The sequence below is a fragment of the Acanthisitta chloris genome, unplaced genomic scaffold, assembly GCF_000695815.1.
Source record: "Acanthisitta chloris isolate BGI_N310 unplaced genomic scaffold, ASM69581v1 scaffold14664, whole genome shotgun sequence".
Lineage (NCBI taxonomy): Eukaryota > Metazoa > Chordata > Aves > Passeriformes > Acanthisittidae > Acanthisitta > Acanthisitta chloris.
This window is the reverse complement of record NW_008669985.1, coordinates 6,189-33,781: the sequence shown is the minus strand read 5'-3', so window position 1 is coordinate 33,781 and position 27,593 is coordinate 6,189. Positions and strand designations below refer to the sequence as shown.

At 41.2% G+C, this 27,593-nt stretch overlaps 1 protein-coding gene across 1 annotated transcript; it reads right to left on the bottom strand.

The window, feature by feature from the left end:
• Window positions 1-304: 304 nt before the first annotated feature.
• LOC103801121 (leucine-rich repeat-containing protein 16A-like) lies at window positions 305-26,078 on the bottom strand. The gene is made up of 9 exons (XM_009073525.1): window positions 25,983-26,078; window positions 25,559-25,625; window positions 25,044-25,240; window positions 21,015-21,121; window positions 17,955-18,387; window positions 12,146-12,224; window positions 9,144-9,377; window positions 6,309-6,443; window positions 305-1,352 (listed from the first exon to the last, which is right to left on the bottom strand). The coding sequence occupies exons 1-9, from the start codon at window positions 26,076-26,078 to the stop codon at window positions 1,216-1,218; spliced, it is 1,485 nt and encodes a 494-aa protein (XP_009071773.1). The 3' UTR covers window positions 305-1,215.
• Between the last annotated feature and the right edge of the window lie 1,515 nt (window positions 26,079-27,593).

Below are 27,593 nucleotides of genomic sequence, written 5' to 3'. Positions count from 1 at the left end.
AGAGAGTTACCAAAAGATTTTTTTTCTGTCCTATTGGACCAAAATTGAAAATTTAGATAGCAGGTGTTTCTGGCTCACATGAAGAACCCAAGGGAGGAGATTAGCAACGAGATCTTCCTTCAGGTGTTTTCTGAAGATGATGTGTACATGTCCCTTTCAGCACGAACGGGCACTTTACTAAAAGTAGAAAAAGTTTATGTGGGCTTTGTTTTAACTGCACATCTTGTCTACCTGACACAATGTCAGCATCCAAAGAGCAGCGACCATCAGACCACGAACAGTGCTGTAAAAAAAAAAAGACTAGTATTTTGGTTGTAAAATCTTTTTTTTTTATTGTTACAAATATACATATGAATAAAATCCCTTCAACCTGTAATGTAAGTGGGTAGCTGTGAAATCTGCATCCCCTTCCTCAAAAGCTGAAATGTTTTTACAGATGTTGAACTATAGAATTACACATTGAAAGGAAGCTAATATGCAGACAGAACCGAGGAAGGCCTCTAGAAAACACCAATATTAATAAAATTTCAATTGCCCTCATTCCAATCAACTATATACATTAATATATGAACGTGGAAGCATACCATGATTATATGTCATCCAAATCCTTCTCTGTTGTGCTTTCTGACGGTACACAAATGTAAGCACTGGAGCTTTATGTACAGTAGGAGAACAGGAAGAAAGAAGCTCCCTATGGGAGAATGTAAAAACCATACCCAAGCATTTAATATATATAATCTATACAAATTATTTTATTAGTGTGCTCTTTTAATATAATTACAATGTGCAATTGCATACCGCAAGAATATATTTATAGGTAAGTCACGTGCAGATCTGACACATTTACATTCAGCAGTACAACACATTACCTGCTGTACAGTGTATTAGTGTAAGACAGTGTCCAGTTAATTTGCTTTGCTTTCTAAATGCCCTAATGCAGGGCACTCTTTGTAGCTGCTTCAGAGAAATTCAAGTAGAATACATGAAAGAATGGCTGGCTTTAGGCAAAGGCATGGAAAGGAATGTCTGCGTTGTACAGAACAGAAATTAAGGACCGAATCAATGCCAAGTGTACTGTAAATCATGATTGGAAGATCAGGTTTTCTCTGTGGAAATGTACCTGTGGTCAAAGAGCAGCTGGCTAGAAGGGCTGTTGATTGCTGAACCCCAATTGTTATAAAAAGCTCTTGCGCTACGAAGCACTTGTACTGATTGCTAAACAAAAATAAAATCTTTATCTGCTTCTTCGCCAGAGTCACTGGACTTGCTTCCCTGATGGCCATCTTTACTTAAGGACCTCTGCTTCAGTTCCTGGAACTCGTGAGACTGTTGCCCAGGGCTTCTTTTTGCAGCTGTATAAAACAGAAATAGGTCTTACAAATAATTGTATGAGAGAGAGGAAGAAGAAGAAAAACAAACTAAGAATAAAAAAGTCATTCATGTACTGAGGACCAGCTCTGGCTCCCACTGAATTCATTTGCACTAGTGGGAGTAGCATGGGTCCATTAATTCTTCATGCCAGAAAAAGGTGAGAGAGAAGAGAGAGAGAGTTTGAGCAAACTTTATTCCACTGCTGTTTGGCAAGCAGGCAAACCTGAAATATGGCACTTAGCACTTCACTGTGACATGGATAAATATTAGCTAAGAAACAGTCTGGAGACTTTCTTCTCATCACACCACTTCCAAACCAGAACAACATTGTTTTTTCCAGCTGGGCTGGATCTCAGACAGTGCACTCCTGATTGCTCAGGTGGATATCCCACTGGGCACCCCTCAGACCAGCAGCACACATCCCAGGCAGGCCTGTGTCCCTAGCAGGACACATCTATATTGTCCCTTTTGACTCAGCCACCTTGATTAGGACAGACATTCATCCTGGCATCCAAGCTCCCTGAACTGTTACTGTGCCAGAGCCTGATGCCCTATCTGTGCCCTGATAGCAGGGACACCCATGGCCCAACCTCCATGTCTTCCAAATGAGACCATGGACTCTGCTCCCTTGCTGGGAGTGGGGAAAGCAGGAAGACATACCCAACTTCTCAAGATCGAAACTGAAACAGCACCCATTTTGTTTGCTCAGCACTCTAAAAGGCTCCATAAAACCAGGGTTTTCTCCAAAGCTATAAACTTTGAAATACTTTGGAGAGAAGGTTGTAAAACCTTGTTAAGATTCGTGATCTAATCAGTGGCCTGGCAACTGCTGTGGTAACAAGAGGGTTATACACATTAACAGGGGTGACTACAGAAGGATTGAGAGCTTTAGAAATCTCATACTTAAAACTTTAAACACATAATGTCCCTTAAATGTGACTTTGTTGCAAGTCATTGCTCCACCATTTCAGGTAAGGGTGTCTGGCTTTGGTTTGCACCGATCCTTGTGCCTCATGACATTTGTGAACCTCTCTCTTGACAAGGTATCAACAGCCACAGTGGCCATGAAGCACCATCTCTCCATCCCTGTGTGCCTCTTACCTATAGCCTCACCACAGCAAGGGACAGCCTGCCCTGCCACCAGCACACAGCTCCAGTCACAGCAGGGGCAGGCTCGCAGCAAGCTGTCACTGGTGCATCTCCATGGCCATTTCTAATTGTGCCAGGCCGTGTCAGGTTCTGCCAAGGAATGTGGGAAATGCAGAGACAGAGATCTCGGGGGAGACAATGTTGTTGAGCTGCTAAGGCAGCCAAATAGTTCTCCTGAGTCAAAAATACGTGTTTCCTCATTTGCACCAGCCAAAATATGTGAGGAAATGAGAGCCAGCAGCTACACACTCACTGTATTCTTATCCTGGCTTTGAGAGCTGGGAAACAGGAAAGGATCTTGAGAAAGGTTTTTACAGCTATTTCATGGAATTGGAGAGGATTAAGATAGCTAAATCCTGTCAAAAACATTCAGGCATTTCCACCTTCCAGAACACCACTGCTTTTCAAAGAAATAGATGCCTGGAAATTTTGGAGTCATTCTTGAGGCCTGTACCTCCTAGTAATTATGTGCCCTTTGTTTGGTCATTCATTCGCTCTTCAAACAAAACCCAAAACACATCCTGCAGCAGCCATTTCAGTTTAAGGCCAGATAAATCTAGGTAGTTTGCCCCAAAAATGACTGAAAAATACATCAGACATGTAAGTTCACATAGTGCTAGCAGGCTCTGCCACAGGAGCTTACCCTTGCCCCGATGAAACCATACACAGGTGACCTGCATTGGTCTCTGGCAGCATCTCAGTTTTCAAAACTCACTTTATCAGAGAGGTATCTTAGAATGGACTAAAATACAATAACTTTATTATGATAGAGAGGGGAGATTCCAAGTTTGGATGGACTAAGTTTGATTCTACAATATGAAAAGGAAATCAGTTTATAAATGTAGGGCTGAGGATGTTACAAAAGGGATATGTGATGTCCTATAAACAGAAAAACTGTGGGTAAATGGAATTGCACAAGATGTTCAAACACCCAATGAAAATACTTCAGAAAAAAAAAAGCCATTTAAAACAATTGTTCAAACAAACAAGTTAAAACATAAAGAGAAACATGTAAACATGTACCATTTGAGAACAGGAGTTTTTACATTTTAAAAACACATAGAGCAACCAAACATTATTATAGCTCACTGAATGAGCTCACTGTAAATCAAAGCTGCTAAGCTGCTGTTCAGGAAGCATAGTTTAAGTGTGCAGCACAGTGCTGGGCTTGGATTCTTTCAGGGGGTTTTTCTTGTTTGCTTATGCAACTGAAAATCAAAGTACTATGTGACAATAATCTGATTTACCCAGTTCTCAAATGGTTTTGTGACTGATGTCCTGAAACTGGCACTAACAATATTCAAAGCTGAAATGTATTCTGAAATACTTAAGTGCACACATGTGAGAAAGAAAGGGCAGATGTGTGAGCACACAAAGCAGCAGTCAGCCTACCTGCAGAGTGCTTACACAGCAGTGTGCCAGTGTCACTGCACTGAGCAGCCACAGATCGTAATGAGGGGCTGCAGGTGCTAGATGGTACTGGCTGCTGCTGTTGCCACAAAGAAAAAATGCACATTAATTTCTTATCTGGGAATTTTTTCATGCCATGTAATTCCCATGGGGACAGAGAGATGATTAGCATCCCATGAGATTTTTATGTTTCTCTTAGCCCAATGATAAACCCACACTCTTTTGTGGCTTCTTTGCTACTACTGATTCTTAACAATTGTTAGTGCCAGTTATCAAGCACCATCTTGATGAAAAATGAAAACTTCTAACCAGAAGTTGGCTGTGCCCTCCTCTGCCCAAGCACATTAGCTTCCTCTTCTGCACTGGTAGAATACTGCCCCGGAGTGGTTTTCACACTGCCAGATGGCTTGGCACAGTCATGAGCTGCATCTCTTTTCTGACAATCTCCTGTTTGCTCTAGCAAGGAAAAGGATTTATTTATACCCTTAAGCTGTCCTGCAGGCCCACGCACAGAAATTATATAAATAACTTCACTTATCCATTCTGTTTAATCAATTGTTCAGAGTAGTAATCAATATGTAAATGTAGTCCAGCTATTTGCATACGTTGGTAACTGCAGCCCAATCTTACACCTATGTAGTGCAAAGAGTTGTATTTGGACATTGCCCCACAAAGTACAGTTAAACTCATTAACATAAAGCAATTTTATTATCATGTATCATCAAGTTTGCAGCTTTGTTTCACAGGAGATATAATTTTATTTACTAACTTGGACAAACTTGCAGTGATTTACCAGTTGCCTAAATGGCAGCAGAAAGCAAGGACGGAGCAATGAGTGAGAAGAAGCAGCACAGTAATGAAGAAAAAATAAAACATGAACAGGAATAAAAAATGAAAGAAACAGAATTTGCTCTTTTCCAAGCAATTTTATGCAGAGCATAGCAGCTCTTTAAGGACCTGGAAACCCAACTTCAGCCATTCTACACTACTATTAATAACATTTGTACAGTACAATGTAGCAACAACTAGGAAACCCTGCATTTGGCCAAATTGTCTGGAGAGGTCTGTCTAAGGGAGCAAGGAGTAAGAAAGCACAGTGTCTGACTCCTGGTCCTTCTGGCAACACAGGTATCTGAATACTCAGCCCTTTCCAGACAGAGGAGAGGTCCTTGGGTGTGTTGTGCCCTGACAGCTCTACACAACTCAGTGAGATTGTGATGGTTCTGCTGGGCTACCTTTATGGCACCAGAGCAGCCCAATGGTACGAGTACCAAAACCTGTACACAAATACCTCACATGTGCTGACATGTGGTCACCGAAAGGCAGTGACCACTGCAACAATTTTCCAAGCAGCACAACACCCAGACTGTGAAATAAGTTGTTTCATAAAGAAAACAGCAGTTTTAGGAGAGAATGTGAGAAGCTTCTCAAAATATACCCCTGGATCATGGTGCTTTGGGGATGTCTTTGCCCCTCCTCTCATCTAGAGGGTGACATTGGGCTCTGTGAGCAGCACAACTTCTCAGTTTTCACAACCCAGTGTTACAGAGCTGCCTCGACTCATCTGCCCCTATTCTACACTATGAAAATCTGCTGGCAGAGTGTGAAAGGGAAGCCCTTTGTCTCACAGCTTAAGCAACGGGAATCACCTTGGATGTCTTTCTTGATGAGACCCACGAAGGGAGAGGTCTCACCCCCAGATTTCAAACATTGTCACTTGTGCCAGCTAGTCCCATGCTGAGTAACATTTCTGTGATTACTTCTCCAGGTATCCTACGCTTAGCTCTTCTAAGAGCCAACTGCGGGCAAGAAAATGCATCAGTAAAAGTATAAATCCAGTGCACACAGGAAAATCAGCAAAGAAAAGACAGCAGCCTACTGTTGTGCATAAAAGGTGCCAAACCTTGCTCTGGCACTTAGAGACTCATTGCCTGAGAAAGAGGAGGTGAAATCAGGCACATATAGTGACCCTGCAGAAAGGAGGAGTACAAATAGAGCAACAGGCTGCTGCAAGGAACAAAGTCATGGCTGCTCCCCTGGAAATGTGCTGAACCAGAGTTGCACTTCACCCTATTGTGTGCAACCAGTATCAACCAGCATCTTAGTGCAGACCAAACTAAGTCATAATATACACAAGAGTCCCTTAATTGATCAGTTACATTATTAATACCAAGGGATTCATCTTTCACTTGATCAAAGGAAGGTAGGTGAAGGACATGAGGAAGAGGTGGCCAGATACACTTTTCTTGCTCTCTTCACCTTCAAATGAACAGTCCTCTTCCCTTCCAAGTAAGAACAAATCAGGGGACAATGACACATCAAATTCCATTAGAAGACAGGCATGCTGGAATGAACAACAGCTATACCAACACTCCTACCTTCTTGAGAAAATGATCTGACTGAGGGGCTGCTCTGACCATCCTTTTCTTTATCAGAAGGAACTTTCTTCAGCACAGGTGGAAGTAGGGCAACTTTTGGTGAACTGGGGCCGGAGGGAGACTCTGGAGCATCCTCTATGGAGAACCACAAACAAAAGGGTGAGGAGTCACATTTGAGCTGTAGCTCACAGAAACAGTGCTGTTTATGATGGGCCAAACCTCAACACAACACACAAACAAGAAACAGCTAGAATCTGTGTCAGAAAAACAAGGATTCAGGAATTCACATTATGCCAAGAGAATGCATGATGGCCCTCAGTCCAGATGAAAGAATTTTAGCAGTCAAAGCAAAGACCTCAATTTCAGCATTTTATTTGTGCTATTGTAGCACAAATAGAAATCTGATGGGACCAACTGAACTTCCTGCAACACATAAATATGCAATTTGTAAAGAACAGCTGAAAAAAATTTTGGCTGGATTTTTTTTAAAATAGTTGTTCTATTTATATTTTTATTGTCCTGAAACATAATGAACTGATCAGTATAAATGTCCTGTTTCACAGTTATAAGGCATAGAAGTGAACCAGGGAAACAAATTACATAAATAGCCTACAGATCTCTCTACTTTCAGGAATAAATTCCCAGTACATTACATGAGGGCATCTGTAAAGATTTGCTAAATAGAAAAAATACTTCATCTTCTGGACTGCAAGGAAATCTGGAACTTAAATTCAAATCCACACTTTGAACCATCTGGATATCTTGTTTCTCTGAAAGGCTGGATATGCATTATGTATGGCAAGTTGACTACCATCTTTGCAGTTCTTTCAGAAAGGCCTTTTCAGTCTTACACTAGACAGCCTCCATTTGGACAGTAAGGAAGTACAGCTACAGTGAATTACTTAAACTCCTTGTACATTTGCTTCCCGGGGAGCAAACAGGGGCATAGGCACAAACAAAGGAACTAGGAAGATACATTAGCATTGACAGAAGGACAAAGAAACTCAGAGTATCATCTGTATTGCATATTTGTACAACGAGTTAATTCCGTTGCATACTAGAAATTAATAGGAATTTATCTCCTGTTGAGGAGTCAATCTTTTCACTTTCAGCACAGAAAAACAATGACCTTCCAAATGCAACTCTATATGAACAGATACACCAATTCTTGGACCTTCTCCATGCACTTGATATGCTGTGAGGCCACTTGCTTTGGGAAGCTCAGTATCAACACAGGAATGAGCAGAGTGATTAGCAAACACAGCTATATTTTTCTGAACTGAAGTTATGTGCTTTATTGAGGAACCACTTTCAGTCTTTGACAATCTGTGGACAGTTGAGCTGTGTTCCTTTGCCCCCAGAATACTTTGCAAAAATTTGTTTGGCTGCACTGCTGGAAACCACAGCAGGAGCAAGAGCATAAAGAGGATGATTGCTTGGCTTCTCCATCACATTGCCTGGGCATGCTTAGGCAGTGGGTTGCTACAAGTACTAGGATAGCAGTTAGACTGCAACAGAGATGGTGTTGCTTTTACTGCCACCCAAAGAGCGGGGCTATTACAAGTAAACGTTAATTACTCTCTGTGTTAAACCCACAGTATGCTCCCTCTGCAGGAAAAAGGAGCTGGCAGAAACAGATAGCTCAGGTCTTTCTGATACCTAAGATTTTGATGCAAAACTGCCTATTCTACAGATTAAGCACTACCAAATATGCCATGCTTTCCTCTTGTATTCATGCTTGTAAGCATCTTACTTGACACCTCTCACTTTTATGACCACTTCTAAAATGATCAATAAATGTAAATCCATCTAAAACATCAAGATAATTCTCTATCTACACAACATTCTGCCCGTGGGAATGCAGAGACTAAGTAATGCTCAGGTTACACATCAAGGGCAGGGAAGAGTCTGTAACACCCTCTGATCCCTTGTCTTCACCACAAATTACATCTTTCTAAGGTCAACAGTGAGTATGGGAAAAGCCAAGAGGTCTGAAAGCTCTTACAGATGGCCATGCTCACATTTTTCACTTGTTAGCATTAATAAGGTGTATTTGCCATAGCTACTGGGGGTCAGTAACTGGGGGTCAGTAACTGGCTTCTAATTCCCCTCCACTGCAGTTGCTGCACTTTGGAAAGAGGAGGGTGTGACACTGGCTTATTAAACAGCAGACAGACAAATGTATGGGAGATTTGATGAAATATTGCCCACTATTGGAAACCTTGAGATAATATCTGGCCAGGGGGTTAGGACAGAATAGTCATTTAACTGACAGTCTTACAACATTATAAAAGCACAGTTACAATTATTTCCAGTTAAAGCAATACGGAAAGAAACAAAGGCAAAACAAGCAAAAAGACAGTAAGAGACAGTTGGTCTGTGCAAGTTACTAAGAATAACAGGCATTTGCTTGAGGGGCTAAGAGTAGCCTGCCACAAAACCCCAAGGACTTCAGTATTTAGACCCAGGTGTTTAGACAAAATATTTTTGACAGTGCTACTGCAACAGGGCTGTGATACTGAAGCAGCTGCCTATGCTCACCTCTTCTGTGAAAGAGGACTAATTTCAAACAGCTCTGCCACTACTGCTATTGCTTCTTCTCACACTTTACTACTGAGGATTAGAGATCAAACCATTTTAATCAGTTTAATCAAATAAAGGAAAAGGACGTGGAAAAGAAGGATGCGAGTCAAGAGCAAGTGACTGAAGAACCTGTCCCTCTACATTTAACTTCTGTTCAGGATGTGGCCATGGGTGGCTCCTCCATAGCCCATACAAACACCACTCAGCAGTACCCAGAGCTGGGGGCAACAGCTGCCCAGAAGAGCTCCTCACCAGTACGAGAGGCAGAGCGTGGTTTCTGCGGCACTGTGGGTCGTCCTGCCAGGCTGGGCTTTGTGGACTGCAGTGGAGGCTTTGGGCTGGTTGGTGTGTTGGAAGAACTTCTTGCCTTTGCGCCAGCTTCTGCCTTTGGTTCAGCTTTTGAATTTTTTTCTGCTGATGCTGAGATGGAGTCACCTTTATTTGATGCAAACCGATTCTCTGGAAGGGTCTGCTGGAGTTTAGGCACTGGAATAAATAACACATGTAAAATAAAGTCTGCTGCAACACAGAAGGCTCCGTGCACAGACATGCTTATGTGGAAAATATCACCATTAGTTCACATATCACTGCTGCACTGCTATGTGAGTGCATAAGAAGATCCAAAATGTTTTATTCAAAATCACTGCAAGAAAAGCATCTAAACCTGCTAATTCTTACATGTGCTAAGCTTCATAATTCAATTGCCCAAGAGGGCAATTGCATGTCCCTCTTCTTAATGTATTTGGCATGGTGGCTGGCTGGACCTTATTCCTCCCTCGTATTTCTGGGAGCAGATGGTACAGCCTACCTGCTGAGAAAACAGCAATGGATCAGTGGAAAAGGCAGCTCTTGACTGTTCTGTGCCTCTGCAAAAGGCTGGTTATCCAAGATCAACACAGAAATCCTGGCCCAGAAAATAAATAAATTCCAAGCGTGTGACCAGCAGGCTACATCTTTTGATTTGTTGCTTTTAGCAAGCTCTAGAGGAGATGTTTAAACTCAGCTCAGATCAAAGTATTCTTTATATAATATTTTGATTTCTCTAATAACACAGTACATGGATGATAGTTTCCACACATTAGGAAGTTTACTAACATATTATTTATCTCAAACAAAGACCAAGCTATTTGCACATAAAGCTACAGTGACTTCCAAGCAATAAATCAGTCCCATCTAGCTGTGCAAGTTAGTAGAAAGCCTGCTGGACTCCAGGTTGCTAACAAGCAAAAAGCCTGCCCTACTTTCCTACTCTGCAGCTTTCAGAAGGTTGAAGCAGGTTCAGCGATCATCTTGGAACTTGTATGTTAGCTTGAGACTTTCAACAATTGTCACATCTTTTATTTTCAGAAGAGAATTACAGATTAACTAGTAGCCTTGGCACTTAGAAAAACCAAGTATGTGCTCACAGATGCTGACCTGACCTACCTACCTGCTATTCCCATTCAGAAATCCTGCTTGCTAAAGAAGTGCTGAGCACAGACATTTTAATGGCAGTGAGAGGGAGGGGAGTGTTGATACAGTTTGTTGCGAGCCAATCTCCAATATGTTTTTCCAGCTTATGTAGCTGTTTTTCAGCCCAGCTGGAGTTAAACTCTGGCAAACTAGAGAGTTGTGTGGTGCATATATATTTGGGTGAGTGCGTGACAGGCAGAGTTTGTGTCTGCATGCATGCAATAGACTTTCTTGCTGCAAGGGAAACAGCAGGACACCTTCACCTGTGCGTGTGTCCATACAAAAAAAAGCAGACAACATCCAGACACAAAGCAAGGAATAAAAAAAACCCCAAAAACTTATTCTTCTTTTGCAGCAATATCTACAGTTCTCCTGTAACAATATTCAGTGATTTTTCCATTAACTCTCTCTCTCGTCTTCCTAACCTCAGGCCTCCTAATATTATTAGAAGGCAGTAAGTTAAAATAAATTAGCCCAAACCAGGGACAAATTATAGCTGCAACAACGCAAAGGAGCCTTGGGGAGCTCTCAAGCAAGAGTGGTAAAGAAAGAACTGACAGCTGGAGGCCAAAAGGAAGGAGCAAGCACAGTGCAATGAGGTGGGGGTGAAATGTGTCATATACAAAGACCAGAGAAAAGTTGGGGTCAGGCAACCCCATCTACTGTACTGCCCCAAGTGCAGACTATTCTTGCTCCTCTGACTTCAACTTGCTGATATCAGGAGACACAGAGTCCACAAAGTCCTCCTTAGCAGATAAGCAAGCTTTAAAAGCACTGATTTATGGACTTTGGCATGCTCTGAATATACTTTTCAAAATAACTTTAGAAAGGTATAAAATTCAAAATTGTTATCTGAAGTGTTCAACCCAGACAGCCACACTTGGATTTTGATTTCAGCCTGTTTTTCCAGCCTTCTTTCCATATGTTTTAGCAATCCTTTTCATCATGCTTGCAGGATACCTACCCACCACTGCTGAGAAATCAGACCTGGATTTCCTAGTTCAGCCCATTCCTTTTATGTGGTACGCACAAGCCACCAGAGCTGAATCCCTTTTGTGAATCCTTCACTGGCCAGTCCCAAAAGTATACATGGAGACTGGAATTTCATCTTGTCCTGAGATGGCTGCAGAGTAGGCACTGCCATGCCAGGGCCCAGGACTGCAGCTTGACAAGGGCACAGAAAGACTAGGTGCAGAAGGGATTGGTGCTGTAAGCACTGTAAGGCTTCGTACACAATGGAGAGTCATTTTGTGCATGTGAGTAATGTCCAGGGACCTCCACAGCTTTGCAGAGAGCCCTGGCTTCAACCAAACTTGGTAAACCCTAGGAAGAGCCAGCTGCCATTGATGAGTCAGCTGAAACAGCTCAAAGCCAGGACTACTCAACTTGGTATGTGCACAGACTACGTTAAACCTTGCAAATTGGTCATATGTCGGTTCTCAGATATATTCAGCAGTTGCACTTCTTCGTGCACAGACATTTCTGCTGGCTCTGAGGTTGAGCTTCAGCTTTGTTGATCCCATTACAAGTTAGCATCCTTTTGAAGGCACTCCTGGCACCTGCACCAAGTACTCCTGTGCAACAAGAGTAAAAGCTCAGCCATAAACTCAGCTGTAGAACTGAGTTCATGAGAAGTGCTGTCCAACATAGCACAGAAAGTGAGCTTGCTTCTAATCACGTACTGTAAACTCAGATTTTACTTAAGCAATTGTAGACACAATCTGAAGAGGGAAGTGAGATTTTTGATGTTAGCCATTTTGCATTTTCTAGAAAGAGTTTATACTAGGAAACTCATCCTGTACCTGTACCACTTCCATCCAGTCGTTCTGAGCTCATTGTTGTGTCAAGAGAGTCTCTGGGAGTCATGTCATTCCCAAGTTTCTGAAAGAGTGAAAAAAGTTCTCATATTAGTAATATATCTGCAATTAATACAATTCAGTATTTCTGTCTGGGAAAAAAACCTTCTAATTTGGAAGCCAATGAGGCAGAGAAAGCAATGATAGTAAGAAATGGTGGATTCTCTCTCTTTGTTTCTGTTCCAGGTCTTGGAGAGCTAAGTGGGAAGAAAACTACTCTGATTTGTAACTAACACTGCCACATGCCTATCAAAGCTGCAATGACACCCTGCCTCCTAAGCAGCAGGTCTCTTAATGTACAGGAGTTGAAACTGAAGGTGCTAGCTGGAAACAGCCTTTTCTCCAAAGATAGCTCCGTATCTAAAAATGTCTTCTTTAGGTTTAAAATAAAGAGCCTTTTTCTGGAAATATGGATTTTGAATATGACTACTGAATGGATATTATGCTCTTCTATATAAAAGAGTAACTTCTTATTTTAGATCAAACTGCAACTACAGAAGTAGCAATACTCGTGTACTTACAAGATTCCTCTAAAACCAAACCGACCTTACTTACTGAAAAGTGCTTAAAGATACCCATCACAAGCACTGCTGGGTGCTCGGCACCTCTAAAGAAAGGGGACTTCTTGTTTATGTGCTGATATTTTGGCTAAGTCTTCTATTCTCAAAAATGGTTTCCTACCTAACATCTTGGCCTCAAAAAAAAACCAAACAGGTGCAGAGACATCATATCATAGCTCTAGCAAAAGTAAGCTTGAAACCTGTGATTTCACCAGGAGCAGCTTATATATGCAGTGCTTGTAAAAGAACCAGCCTCCTTCTACTGGCTTACCTGCTACCAAAGCTTAAGCAGAAGGATAAATGGGAGGATACAGAAAAGGCACAGAAGCGTGGGATATACTAAGCTAGAAAGCCTCACAAAGATAAGCCTAGGGATAAAGGGGCGATTTTTTTGAAACTGAAAAAGTAGGGAGAGATTCCTGCAGGCAGCTTCAATCTTGATCTTGATTTGCTACTTCAAGACAGTGTGGCAAATGACTTAAAGCAAATGATTTGTTCTGATGACCACTGCATTCAGTTATATAACCACACATTAGTCAAGTTCACATGTTCAGGTCACTGCTACTACTACTCCAACACCAACTCTGCATGACTTATGCCGGGATCGGACTATCCCATAGCATTCCCATAGCACTGTTAGAAGCTGCAGTGACAGGACAAGGGGTAATGGGTACAAATTGAAAGAGGAGAAAATCAGACTAGATATTAGGAACAAGTTTTTTACTGTGAAGGTGGTGAGACACGGGGACAGGTTGCCCAGGGAAGTAGTAGAAGCTCCAGCCCTGGCAGTGTTCAAAGCCAGGCTGGATGAGGACTTGAGCAACCTGGTCTAGTGGGGAGGTGTCCCTGTTGGGGGGGGGGGTTGGGACTAGGTGATCTATAAGGTCCATTCCAACCCCTAAAAATTCTATGATTCTATGATTCATAAATTTCCATCATGTGCCATGCAGTGTACATCAAACATGATCACTACCCTTTGGAGGTTACAATCTGAAAGACTGCTCAGTATAGCACATAGATAAACATGGGACAACAGGAAATGCAGGAAGGAGAGAATGGTTATAAGTAGCAGGGGTACATACTTATTACAGAAAAATTGATGGATTTAGAGTGAAAATAGTATTTACATATAAAGGAATGATCTCTCAAATGTCCACACTGGCCATGTCTCTTTCCCCTGTGGTGGTAATACAATACAGGCACTTCAAGAGAAGATTTTGGGGAATGATGGCAAACAGTGTAGTTTGCCTTACAAATTTACCAATACCTCCATTTTGCTCATGGAACCTCACAGCTCCTAAAACAAAGTCTCTTTTCAATGCAACAAAGAAGAGGATGTAGATGCTGAGTGCCTGCCATTCCTGATTAAGATCTGGCAGGGTGATGCTACCTCCTGACCTCTCCACTAAGTCCAAGTGAGTGCTTAAAATGGCACACTGCATTTAGGAGGATGCTTTTAGAATCATCGTTAAACTCCCTGTACTGTAAAACTACCCTGATACAGCTATAACTGTCCACTCTAAGGGATTATATTTCTACAGGTTTTAAGTGTAAAATCATCTGTACGTTAAAAACCATGTGTAAGCCAAACAATGAAGTCTTCCGGCCAGATGTACTCTAGAAATTATGTACTTGTAGGGCCAGAATAGTAAGCTACAGTGCCCATATGGACAAAACAAAATAATCTCCTAAAGCTAACAAACATCAAAGCTTTGTACCACTGGGCAGTTTTTATTCCCATTTCTTGACTGTCATTGACATTTTGGTCAAATTCTCACCTCTCCACCTCCTGAAGTTACATATTTCTTTGTAAGACTGTCTCACTTTCCACTTACTGGACTTCTCTTCCATACCTTGGGAAAAAAACCTGGTTTTTTACAACAATCTCTTCATGGAATGTAAATTCTCACAAACTTTCACTCCTTTTCCTATGTAAATACTGAAGAAAACACGCATAACGCTCAGCTACAGTAATGACTTCGGAGAGCTGCATGACAGTATGAAACCTAATTTCACTGTAACCTTCTTCCCTCTCGAGTTATAGGACTACTGGGGAAAATTGACCATGGGCAGAGACAAGTACAAAAGTCAGTGCTGACATCCATTAGTGTAGTACTTAAAAATGCAATTAAGATGTGAGCATGTTTGGCTACCCACTGTACACACATTGCAAACTGCTTATGGGCCCAAGACAACACTAAACACTCACTGCAAAAATTTACTCTGAGAAGTCAGATCAGTGCAGGTGAATTTATTATAGAGTCATACAATCAGCTAGGTTGGAAAAGACCTCCAAGATCATCAAGTCCAACCCTACCATGGTTACTAGACCATGGCACTAAGTGCCACATCCAGTCTCAAGTTAAAAACCTCCAGAGGATGGTAAATCCACCACCTCCCTGGGCAGCCCATTCCAATGCCTGATCACTCTCTCCGTAAAAAACTCTTCCTAATATCTAACCTAAATGTCCCCTGGCATCATTATTTATCATGCAGATAAATAATGACGAGGCTCTGCCTGTAATAGGAAACCATGCAAGGCTGGGAAGCACTGCAGTTGGGTGCCATTGTGAGTGAATAAACAGGTTACAGATGATGGTTTGCTCATAGGCCTCGCTCCAGGTATTTAAGAATCCAGATTGTAACACTAGATGGAGCTAAAAGATCTTTTTATGTGCGCCCCGTGGCAACACTAACCCGCAAATACTTGTCTCTACCATTAGTGCCAATTTGCACGTTGTATTCTAAGCAAAAGGAAACAAAAATGCATTTACCATCTTTCCTTCTACTGTGCACCTGCTCATCACTTGTATCTGTAACAAGACTGTGGTAGGGTATGAATGAAATAGTAAATTCCTTCTGGCTTTGTTTTCATGTAAAATAGCTCAGAATATAAGCAGCCATCTGCACCTTAAAGGGAAATACAATTTTCTATCATAGTGGAAGTCTGATAAATTTGAAGATGTTAGGGAGCTTGATATCATACCCATCCTAAAAAACGTAACAGCGGTGGGATGCTGTCCTCTGTAGCCCAAGCCTCAGGACACGGTATTATTTTCACCTTCATGAATATCATGAATAAAAGTGCAAACCTAAATTATTCAATATTGTGATCTAGGATGAAATATGTGAAAAAAATCTATGGAACAGCAGTTCAATTTTGTGTCCTCTGAGTAACATTAAAATGGATAACTCAGTGCTCAGCTGTGTACAGATTCCTGTTTCAATTCAGTTTTCTTGTCCCCCTTGAATAATATATATATACACACACACATATATATATACACACACACACACATATATACACACACACTTTTGCATTCCATAAATATAAGGTTTTTTAAAAAAATCTTACAAAAAATAAGATCAACAGTATTATTTTCTTGAAAATTAAACCCGAAATAAGAGGAGTAACCTTTCCAGCCACTAAAGAGCAAAGGGTGGGGGGAAAAAACCTGGAAAAAGACAACAACTTTTCCTTTTGATACACGGAATTCAAGTTTTCAATCAATGCTACGAAAACTCTTCAATCAAAGAGAACTTTTACTCTTACCATATTAAAAAAAAAATTACACATTCTAATATTCTACCTCAGTCATGTCCTTCCAGATTTTACTCACTATAGATGACAAGTGTTAAGAACCCAAAAAGCACAAAGCATACATAATCACGCAGTTGTAAAAATGTATATAATCCAGAATAGCTTGGTATTTTATCAGTTACAGGCAGGGCATAATGCTCTTATTTAAAACCATATGGCATTTCACTTGAAAACTCGGTGCTTTGGAAATCAATAAGACTATTCATGGGCATTACTTAAAATCAGTGACAAAGGTGGTAATTGGTCATTTCATTACAAAAATTGTTTTCATGCTAAGGATCCCTTTAATGACCCACAGACCACTGTATTAATTTGAATCTGCTTATGACAAGTGTCTGCTGGAATGGCACACACATCATGGCAAGCACTATAAGACCATGAAGAAAGGTAAATATGGACCTTGGGTGCCTTGCTTTGTTACAGCAGGACAATTCAGTACCGTTAAAGGAAGGTAAACAACGAAGCTTGCAGAAGAGCTTTGTTTTAAGGTAACACCTTCCAAATTACAGGGGACTATGGTGGGGAGTAGATAGCATCTGAGTGCCCTGCACATTGGAATGGAAGAGAGGAGTGCAAAAGGGCTGACTTTTCAGTAATTGTGAAACATGCCAACTGCAGCTGGCAAGACACAGAGGAGAATAATGGGGAAGACCAATGGGAAATGGGCATCAGACAAAACAGGCCGGCACAAAATGCCTTGGAGGAATACAAGGATATTCCACTCTGCAGGTTTGCAAAATGAAGCAGAGTTCCTGTCCAGCATCAGGACCTGACAGAAGAGAAAATTACAAAGAATGAAGGGATTCCAGACAGACAATTGGGAATAATTTTTTCTTTCTTAACATATGCTTATTTTCTTTCAGTGTTAGTATTTGAAATACAGAAATCAAAGGCATAAAAATAATTAGGTGTGGTACAAAAGGATATAAAAATATAGAAGTGCAACAAGAAGCTAAATAGTTGAAAAAAGTGATTGCAAGCAGATTTACTTCTCTGCATGGAATATATAATTTAAAATCTCTCCATCTGTCTACATCACCTTCTGAAAGAGAAGCATACAGATAGCTACCACTGTAGTTAACTCTGCCAAATACCCGAGGTCCTGGTGCACAGGGAGCACACAGTGAGAAATATGTCCCAGCTTTACCTTTTCTCAAGTACACTTCCAGTATGCATTATGAACAAACCACACATCATACAAAGTGGAGATATCCAAGCTGTGCTTACTAGTCGTCCCAAAATTATTCTGTAAGACATGCAAACAATCACATGTCCTCTTCTGTGCTTGTGATGGTCTGATATTAGGTACAAGAGCTGGTGTCACCTCCTCCACAAGAGGAGAGAAAGCACAGGCTTAAGGGTGCTACTCCTGCTCTATGTGTGTGTGTAACCTACCCCTTGGCGAGTATACATGTGTTCAACCATCCCAGCAGAAGCAATTCTCTTGCAGGAACACCATAATCCCTGTTGGAAAGCAGGACTGATGTGTCCAGCCCCAGCCCCCCACCCTTTGCAGATCCAATCCACCTCTCCTGAAAACACCCAGCACTTGCTCATTTTTTTAACAACTCAAGAGAAATCAAATTGCCTTCACCTTCTGAGCAGAGGCTGCTCTCTTCTCCTGCTTGGCTTTCATTTCTGCAAGAAGTCCACTGCCCATAACTTGCACACCGTATCTCCGGCCTCCTTGTGGGCTTCCTTTGCTGTCACCCCTCTCAGTTTTTGCCACATCATCTGGCTGCACCTCCTCCAGTGAGTCTGGTGTCTTTAATTCCTCAGATCGCTCTGTACCACCGTTCTGCTCTGCAGGCTTTACCTCCTTCTTGCTTGTGTCTACAGCTGGACCTTTTGCAGAAACCTTGGGCGAGGAGGGTTCCTCTGCCACCGACACAGTCTGGGGACGTTCAGATTTGGAGCCTCTTGATTTGATTAAGTTAAGGAAGCCACTCTTCCTTGAGTCCCTTTTCTTCTTTTCATCACCTCCTTCACTGGGCTCACTGCTGTCTGAACTTTTAGTTGATGGTCTCCTAATAAAAGACACAGACATTTTACACTTTTCTCCTCACCCTTCCTCCCTCTCTTTTAAATAGTACAAAACAAATCCTTCTGGGCAGAGCCAATCTTTTGACCCATATGTTGCCTTAGGCCAAATCATTAGCTGGTGTCTCTAAATTAAAAACTAGACAATTAACATTGATCATACCATCTTCATACCATCTTGAGGATTCCTGTGCTGGCTTTGTGCATGGTGTAATGAAGACAGGCAACTGTTTGATCTGCACTGGGCATCAAGCTGTTTCCAACACCAGACAGCTCTAACCAAGCTGCCTATGCACATATATACTGTACTTGCATGGCCAGGTTTTGATAACAGGGGAACTACACGAGTGGCTTCCGTGAGTAGCTGCTAGAAGCTTCCTCCATGTCCAACAGAGCCAATGCCAACAGGCTCCAAGACAACCCCACCAGTGGCTCAGGCTGAGCCCATCAGCGATGCTGGTTAGTGCCTCTGGGACAACACACTTAAGAAAAAAACCTGTGCAACTGCAGCTGGAGAGAGGAATGAGAATATGTGAGAAACAACTCTGCAGACACCAAGGCCAGTGAAGAAGGAAGGGGAGGAGGTGCTTCAGGCACCAGTGCAGAGATTCTCCTGCAACCCATGGTGAAGACCAGGGTGAGGCAGGCTGTCCCCTTGCAAGTCATGGAGGTTCATGGTGGAGCAGAGATCCACCTGCACCCAGGGAGGACCTCATGCCAGAGCAGGTGGGTGCCCAAAGGAGGAAGAGACTTTGGGGGAAGCCCACACTGGAGAAGGCTCCTGGCAGGAGCTGTAGACCCATGGAGAGAGGACCTCATGTTGGAGCAGGGGAAGAGGGTGAGGAGTCCTCCTGCTGAGGAGGAAGTAGCAGCAGAGACAATGGGTGATGAACTAATCTCAGCTCTTATTCCCTGCACTCCTGTGCCACTGGTGGGGAGGAGGTAGAGAAAATGATGAGTGATATCTCCCCTGCCCTTATCTTGACCAACAAGCCTTTTACTATGTTTTCTCTCCTCTGTGCAGCTGAAGGAGGAGAGTGATAGAGAAGCTGGGCACAGGGAAATGATGAGTGATATCTCCCCTGCCCTTATCTTGACCAACAAGCCTTTTACTATGTTTTCTCTCCTCTGTGCAGCTGAAGGAGGAGAGTGATAGAGAAGCTTTGGTGGGCACAGGGTCAACCACAACATACAATTTCACTCTGCTCCATTTCCAGAGTGCACTACCTCTGGTTTGTATCTGCGTATTAATAAAAGGAGAACAACTGATCTAGGCACATAATTAACACAGCTTTGGGGAAATCTTGTTCCTTAAGGGCCTTCCTTGAAAGAGGAACTAGCTGGCACAGTCAACTTCTCTCAATAAGGAAAGGAACATAGAGAGATCACTTTTATAGTGCAAATGCTCGTCCTCAAAAAAACCCCAACAAACAAATAAACACAAAAGCAAAACCAAAAAAAAAGAACCAAACCCCAAAACAACCCATCTGCCAGTAAAATTTTCTACAAGCATCTTCTGAGCAGAGTATTCAGACTTGAGGGGAAAGCTGGGTACATAACATATCTGCATAAGAGTACCCAACTTGGAGAGAGAGCCACTGGTGTTCACAAATACAGCAAAGTTCCTTAGCAATGGGTATGGTCATGGACAGGCAAACATGGATGGTGCAAGTTCATGGGAACATCTGAAACGATCAGCTGGCAAGTGCCCATGGGAAGTACAGGAGGATGAAGTAGTCTAAGCACTCTGAACTTAATCTAGCTAGTCCATTTTTTAAAGCTACCATAATTTCACCACTACACGTAGTATATCACACATGGCTTCACATGTCACTATAGATATTTATAATTCAGTGACTTTAAAACATTTGCTTTTCCTGCCACAGCTATCTACCAGTTAGCACCTACCATTTTCCTTAATGGATGTCACATACAGCACAGAAAGGTTCATTCCAAGTTGCCTGGAAATCACCCTTGCTTTCTCATTTATTTACGTATTTGTGTGTGTGTGTGTGTGTGTGTGTGTATGATTGTAAGAACATCTAGATGCATAGTTCTGTAAATATACAACCAGCTACAAAGCAACTGTATAAACCTTATATAAAGCTGAAGGAGACATATCTTTCAGATTAATTTATTGCCTAAATCTGGAATACGACAAATTGGTCAGGCACATCTTTAACATATTTCTAAACCAGCATAAATCTACTGCCATCTCTGAAAACACTGTGCCCAACAGCAGTTCTCACAAGACAGAGACACCCATGCGTACTGCTAGCACCGGAGAGATTCTCAACCAATACAAAGCTCTGCTTCAGCTCTAATGAGCTTCACTGAAAGGTAAAATGAAGGCAACTGAATTACAAAAATATGCATTAGTCATTAATCCCCCCCACATGGTATATTAAAGCAATTTATTTCAAAGTAGCCATTTTTAAGGACAGATAATTGAATTCACAGTGTCTTGACTACTAAGGCATTTTCTGATTTTGACAACAGCAACCCTGGATATTGGGAACAGAAGTCAAACACAGCTCAAAAGAGCTACTTGCCCTGATATCAAAATGGACTTGAAATTTTTTAAGTAACTTCTTAAAAAAAGAACTGAACTTACTTTGAATCCATTTTTGTCACTTTCTTAGTGAAAAATTCATCCACACCTTCATCCACTCTCCCCATGAGGCCATTCTGATCCCCTTCTGGAGGTACTCCAGCAGACACCTGATGGAAGAAAAAATGCTCTCTATATAATAATCTAAGCATATTTGTTCCAATGATAATAATTAAGAGTTAAGATATTATAAAAATTGTGTGTGCCGACCAAAGCTCAATGCAGACAACAGAATCACCACCTGAATTCCCCCTTTAGTCAGGCCAGTTGACACGTTACATAAAACACAATGTAACCCAGAACACCAGTGACAAACTGGATGCTGCAATGCATGAGATCAGAAATCAAATGTCTTGGCCTTGTGAGGACAGAACACTAGATCAGTTAGAAAAGAAAAAAAAAGAGCAGTTAAGGAAAAATTAAATCCTGAGGAGGTGTGACCTGAAGAGTAAGTATTTTCAACAGCCAGCTGTTTCCCTATTCAGAGAAAAATACATATCTTGGATTTTGGACTGAGAGATACAGAAACAGAGCTCCAGCATGCTAAGAGAACCTTTTATAAATCATTCAATCCAAAAGCAGAGACTCTAAACACAGAAGCAGGTGTTTCATTTTAAGAACTGAACACAGATTTGTCTGAAAATGGCAAACCTGCTCCCTGCCTTTGGTTTCAATGCCCACATTTTGAATATGGGTGACCTGAGGCATATAAACCAGGCTGGCTTAGAAATACCTGCCAAGCACAAAGGCCCTGTGAAGATTAGCTGATGACTCTGCAGCCTCCTGAAGATTAAACAAGGAGTCTCCTTGGAGGATTTCTCATGTGCTCTAGCTCCCGTATGTGGCTTTGATGTGGAAAGGCTCTATTACCAGTAAAGAGATTTCCTTCAATTTAAATGCCATATGGAAACCTTTTGGGTGACTACAGAGGACTCCACAAGACTCAACCCAGTTGCATTCTTGGTAGTACTAAGGACCAGGAATCAGTTTGCCACAAAATAGCAGGGTTTGTAATTTGAAACAAGTCAAATCAAGGAATCTCCTAGTTACTCAGTGTACTCCAAACTTCCCTTTTGATGTGGAATACAAACTCTTTTCTATGCCTCTAAAAAGAAAATATAAATACTCTTAAAAGCTGCTGTTAGCATCAAAACCAGTCTCATTAAATCAGGACAACTGATGGCATATGAACTAATGCTTTGACACAACCATGAAACTTTTTACTTTCCATGGTTGAACCTTGTTAGAAGCCTAGTATTTATTTTGTTATCAAAGTTAATAGCTAATATTTTATTGATATCTACTGTATCAATCTAATACTCATCTGGTAATGATTAATTTGTTGCCAGTCAAACTGGCAAACTGTTCTATAAATACCAGTTTTATTCTAAGAAGCACAATGATTTATCAGATTTCCAACTCTGCCACCTTCAGTATTTTCTGTAGAGAACTTGTTTAGCTGGAACATCTGATACTAGGCAACAATGCACATATTAACATCTGGATTGGTCACCACCAGTGTCTGTCTCAGTCAAAAACCTGTTATCACTGACATCTCAACTGAAACATGCAAACCAAAAGTGGCTGACACATTCAAACAGAAATGAGAAACCACTCAATATTGATACTGGAGGCCTCCAGAAAGTAGAAACAAACATGTAAGTATCGAAAGCAAGAGCATCTCCTGCAGGGGAATTAATATTAGAATCCAATTATCTACCTCAAAATAAAAAACAGTTTGCAGTTCCTAAAAATTAACTAAAGATATATACAAATGTTGAGGGCCTAAGAAGGTCCCCAAGGCACAGGATTTTCTTATAGCTGTTTATTGTAATGTCTTTTAGTGAAGATTTCATTTGTCAGTGTTTTAGTTTTATTTTTATTCTTTTTAGCTTAAGTTCAAACGTGAGTCTTCCATGTTTCTTTATTAAGGAAAAAAACTGGCTTGGAAGCAGAAACAAATAAGATGAATCACAATCTCATGCATTAGAGATTCACCTCTTTGCTGCACCAAATCTTCACATATCAGGAAAGAACCCATGAGGTTAAGATCACACAAAAATCTAAAGGATAAACAACGGTTCCATCGTACTGCTTCAAAGCTACCTGGGGTGAGTGATGATAAAGCTTTCTTTTTTCCCCCCCTCTTTCTTTTCCCCCTTCTGAACAGTCATTCCAGCAAAAACTGACAAAACTATCAATCTTTCTTCTTCCCACCCATCCACCCCTAGTTTAAACTTTACATTGCTCCTTTTTTTCCTCAATTTTCTCCTTTTTTTCTTACATTTTTCAGCTTACAAATCTGTTTTCCAGCAAAACCAGAGAAGTACAACCACAAATCACCTGAGACCCCTTAATTACTAAATAGAAACAATGGGAACAGCAAACAACCCGACAAACCTGTTTCAAGTGGCAGAAAAGTTCAAGAATTTTCCACTCACATTTCAAGTGCTTTTCCTAACCACTGCTTTCTGCATTCTCTAAGTGGCAAAACCAGCAGCAAATGAACTCTGCAAGCAATGCCAGAGGCCACCCATGACCCTCGCCTTCAAAATTTTGCTTTTTGATTTTCAGAAGCATCAAAACAAACATCCTAAGTCTTTCAAAAATTTGTTTGGACTCGTTATGAGGTCAGAACCAGTAAGGAACTAAATGGTCTATTAAAAAAAAGGACAGGTACAAATGGGTGTAAGTAAAAAAGCTCCTTTCAGCTTCTGCAACTAAATAAACTCCGAATTTCCTAATTAATTCAGTATGGATGAGCATTCCCACAGCATTACACTAGAATGGGAAGTAACGCTTTGCCCCTACAAGAAGTAAACTTTTTGTTTCTGTTAAACAAGATATTTTGTGTCCTACTTCCGTGCCTGGTAGAGAAGCACTTGCCCCTCCTGTGCTCCCACTCCTTCCACATCCCTGTGCTGATGGCACAGGATGAGCTGAGTACATTTGGAAGCAACTGGGAAAACATGTGTGTTCTGCAGCATTGGAACTGGAAGAAGTAAACACAGATGTGTTTTCACTACATGGAGACCAGTCCATCCTTCTGCTACCTCTAACCTTCCCTGTAAAGGACAAGGGAATGGAAAATTGGCTTGGATATCCCCTCTGTTTGAAGGTTTCTCTGTTTCCAAGTGGTGCAAAAAGCACCCTACTGACTGATATGATCTTTCCCAATATTGGGGAAATTTTCAAGGATCCTCTCCGTTGACAATCCTCAGAAAGCAGAAGAGACCACAGGCATTCATTACTAGGCAGCCTAACTCTGAGAAGCAATGGCTGCCCCTTGATAAGGGTTACTTATCATATCAGCTCTGCTCTGCTGCTGTGAGATAACTCTGTAACTCCTCCAGATCTGTCCTTACATACCCCGAGGACACAACGTAACAGAAACAAATCTTTATTGATGTGGTATGCCAAAGAAATGGAACTGTGGGAACTCCACGCACATATATTGAGCTCACACCGATGCCTTTCGTAAACAGACAGTGTTCTTCTGTTTCCCTTTTCTAAGGCAGGCTCCAGCATGAAAAACAGATCTGTGACTATGCAGATTTGCTGGCCCAACCACCATCTTCAGCTAAGGAGCTGTGGGAAGCTGGGTGCCACAGAGTAGCTCCTCTGACAGCTGATAGAAATATGAATTCATGCCAAGTTACCACATCTTAATGCAGGCAGAGTAAAAAGGATTAAGACTTAACAAACCCTTGGAACATAATTGAAAAGTCTCATGATATTTTGTGCATTTCCTGTGAAAGCTCCAAGTATCTCCAGAAGCTGCTTCCATGGAAAAAAACAAGAGCAAAATAAAAAAAAGGACAGAACATATCCTGAATTTAGGCTGTGTCAAACAAGACAAAAAGCTTGTAACAGAGACAGCACACTGAAAGACAGGAATACCAGAAGAAAAATTGAAGTTACTTATGGCTTTTAAAACGTTAACAGCTTTCCTCATTGCATTGCAAGACCTGACTTGTGGCAAAAAAGCAATCAACACATGACACTGCCAGCAATATTTTCATGTAGACTCACTGCTGCTTGGCTGGGCTGCTGCTTTTTATTCCTTTTGGGCCTTAATTTTGTAAAATGTTCCAATTTCCTCCCTTCTTCTGATGGCAGCTCTGAAATGAATCCAGAAGTCCGTTTGTCTGGCCTGCTGGAAGGAAATGGTGGGTCTTCTATATGGATAGGTACTTCTTCCAGTGCTTTATCTAGATCAAATTCCATTTCTAAGAGAAATCAAAACTTTCTAATTAGATTTAACATGATATTTAAAACAAAAGACAATGCCATTCCTCTCTTTTATGATAAACAACTATAAGCACATTTAGAGAACTCAGCCACAATATGTCTGTGAGCAGACAGAGCACTGTGAGCAACTATTTACTATCAAACACACTAGCAGAGTCACAAAACAAAGCAGTCAGTGTGGGCCTCAAATGCAACCCAGAGGGAGGGAGAATCACCTGTGCTTTTCAATCAACAACTATCTAGAACCACCTCAGGCAGGCAAAGAAACAAAAAGGTTTTAAGAAATTCTCACTTACCAAAAGCTCTGGACACTGGTCGGAGCATTCTACTGTGGATGCTTTTCCTTTTTGATTTAGGAGTCATCTATCAACATAAAAGAAAACAAAAATTACTCCAGGGGACAGAAGGAATGACAACAAATCAATTCTTCAAGCCTGTGTACCATTTCAAGATGTGACTTGGTTTAACACCAGAAGGGAATGTTTTAGTTCCCCTCTTTCTCAAACATTCACAACTTTTTCTAAATTGACGTTTTGTTCAACTGACTTTGAATAGAATCAGGGAGATAGTTTATTCTTCCCATTAAAACTGTAGGCTGTACACAGGATGATTATTGAAACTGCCCAAGCATTAACTCTTTGATCCCCAACCGAAAAGCAAAGGAACTATTAAAACCTCACCTCTGCATTTGAGATCACGAGGCATGAGAAACTTAATTACTTCGTCCAGAACTGCATAGTTAATGACAATACCAGGAATAGTCTCCCTCTTGTTCTGGCTTTTATTTTTGATACAAAATACACCTTCTCGGTACATGTGTTAGTGACATACTACTGTGAATCTATGCCTCCGGACACCATCACATAGCTCACTGATCTTCCCTAGGAAAATCAGTCTTGGAGCACACAGCCTTTCTTCAAAAAAACAAAAACACCATGTCAGCATCAGCAGCAAACACACAACTTGTCTGGATTTTAGATATGCTGAGAGTAGGTGAAAAGTTACTTCATCATACATTCAACACAGTTACTGAATTTATTAGTCTTCTCATCTTCACATTCACAGAAAGAAAGGAGTATGTTGCCTTAAGAACACAAATACCCAGACTTAAGATCCAAGTTTGTTATTTTTGGAAGAAAGTTGCCCTTCTTTCCTTGACTGAACTCTTCTGAAAGTTTGCATGGCAAGAAAGACAGTTTTGCTACCGGAAATCCACACGTCACCAATTCCAGACCTCTCAACATAGCTCTGGATTGTAAGACTTCTTGTTTAAAAGATGACCTGCAGGTTTTCTTAAGACTTAAATTAAACTAACTCAGGTTCTGCAAACATGGGCTCCTTTTGTAGTTGAGTCGTACATGCTGACTTTAGTCATATCCATATACTTCCATTTACTTGCTAGTCTTGAAGCCTAGTGGCTTCAAAATCTGGAGTATCATTCAGGAAGCTGTTATGGCTTGCAACTCATTAACAAAATTGTTAATAAAGTTTAGTAGTATCCATTTTATATGAGCCAGAAAAGACATAGCTGACATTGACCTTTCAGACAAATCATTAACTGTTTAAGGTAAACATTTCCTAGTTTTTATGTATGGAAAGTCCAGTGCACAGATTTAGATGTACTGAATTCATATTCCCAAAGTAGTCAGGAGGATTATTATGCCACTATTATCATGCTCAGGATTATGACAGATTTTTGGAACAGGACAGCAATTACCCATCTTCTCAAGACCAGAAAAGGACTTGCAGACTACAGAGCAGGCAATGACAGCACTACCTGGGCAACAAAGCTCTGGTTTTATTGCAAAGCACATTTCTGGGGAAAAAAAAAAAGATATCTTCAGCTGTTGCAGGTTTCCACTTACACATTTGAGAAACATCAGTAAATGACACAATAGTTTTAAGACCAGCCAGAAAATACCACCTGAGAGGACTTACCCTGAAACTAATGAGCAAGCAAAAGTTTGCTGCATCAAAAGCTGGGACCTTACTTTCAGAGTTATCGATAAATTACCGGGTGGCAAGAGGCCATAAGGAAGAGTTGAAGCAGTGCAGTATTTGGGGGACAGCAATTATAAGTCACTGTCAGTAGTCCTGGGTTTTTTTTCCCCTGGCTAAGGTATATTTGCAGGCATTTTGGCCTACTTCCCGATTTTTTTTAGGCGGTGTGACTGGAAACTACATCTAGTAGGATAATGTAGCAACTCATGCGCTAAAGAAGATCAGAAAGGAGGAAAGAAAACAAGGCTGATGGGAGATCTCTGAGTAACTGCACAGCCACAGCCAGTGTTCAGAGTGCTCCTGCATGAACACAGACAAGCTGAAAGCTGC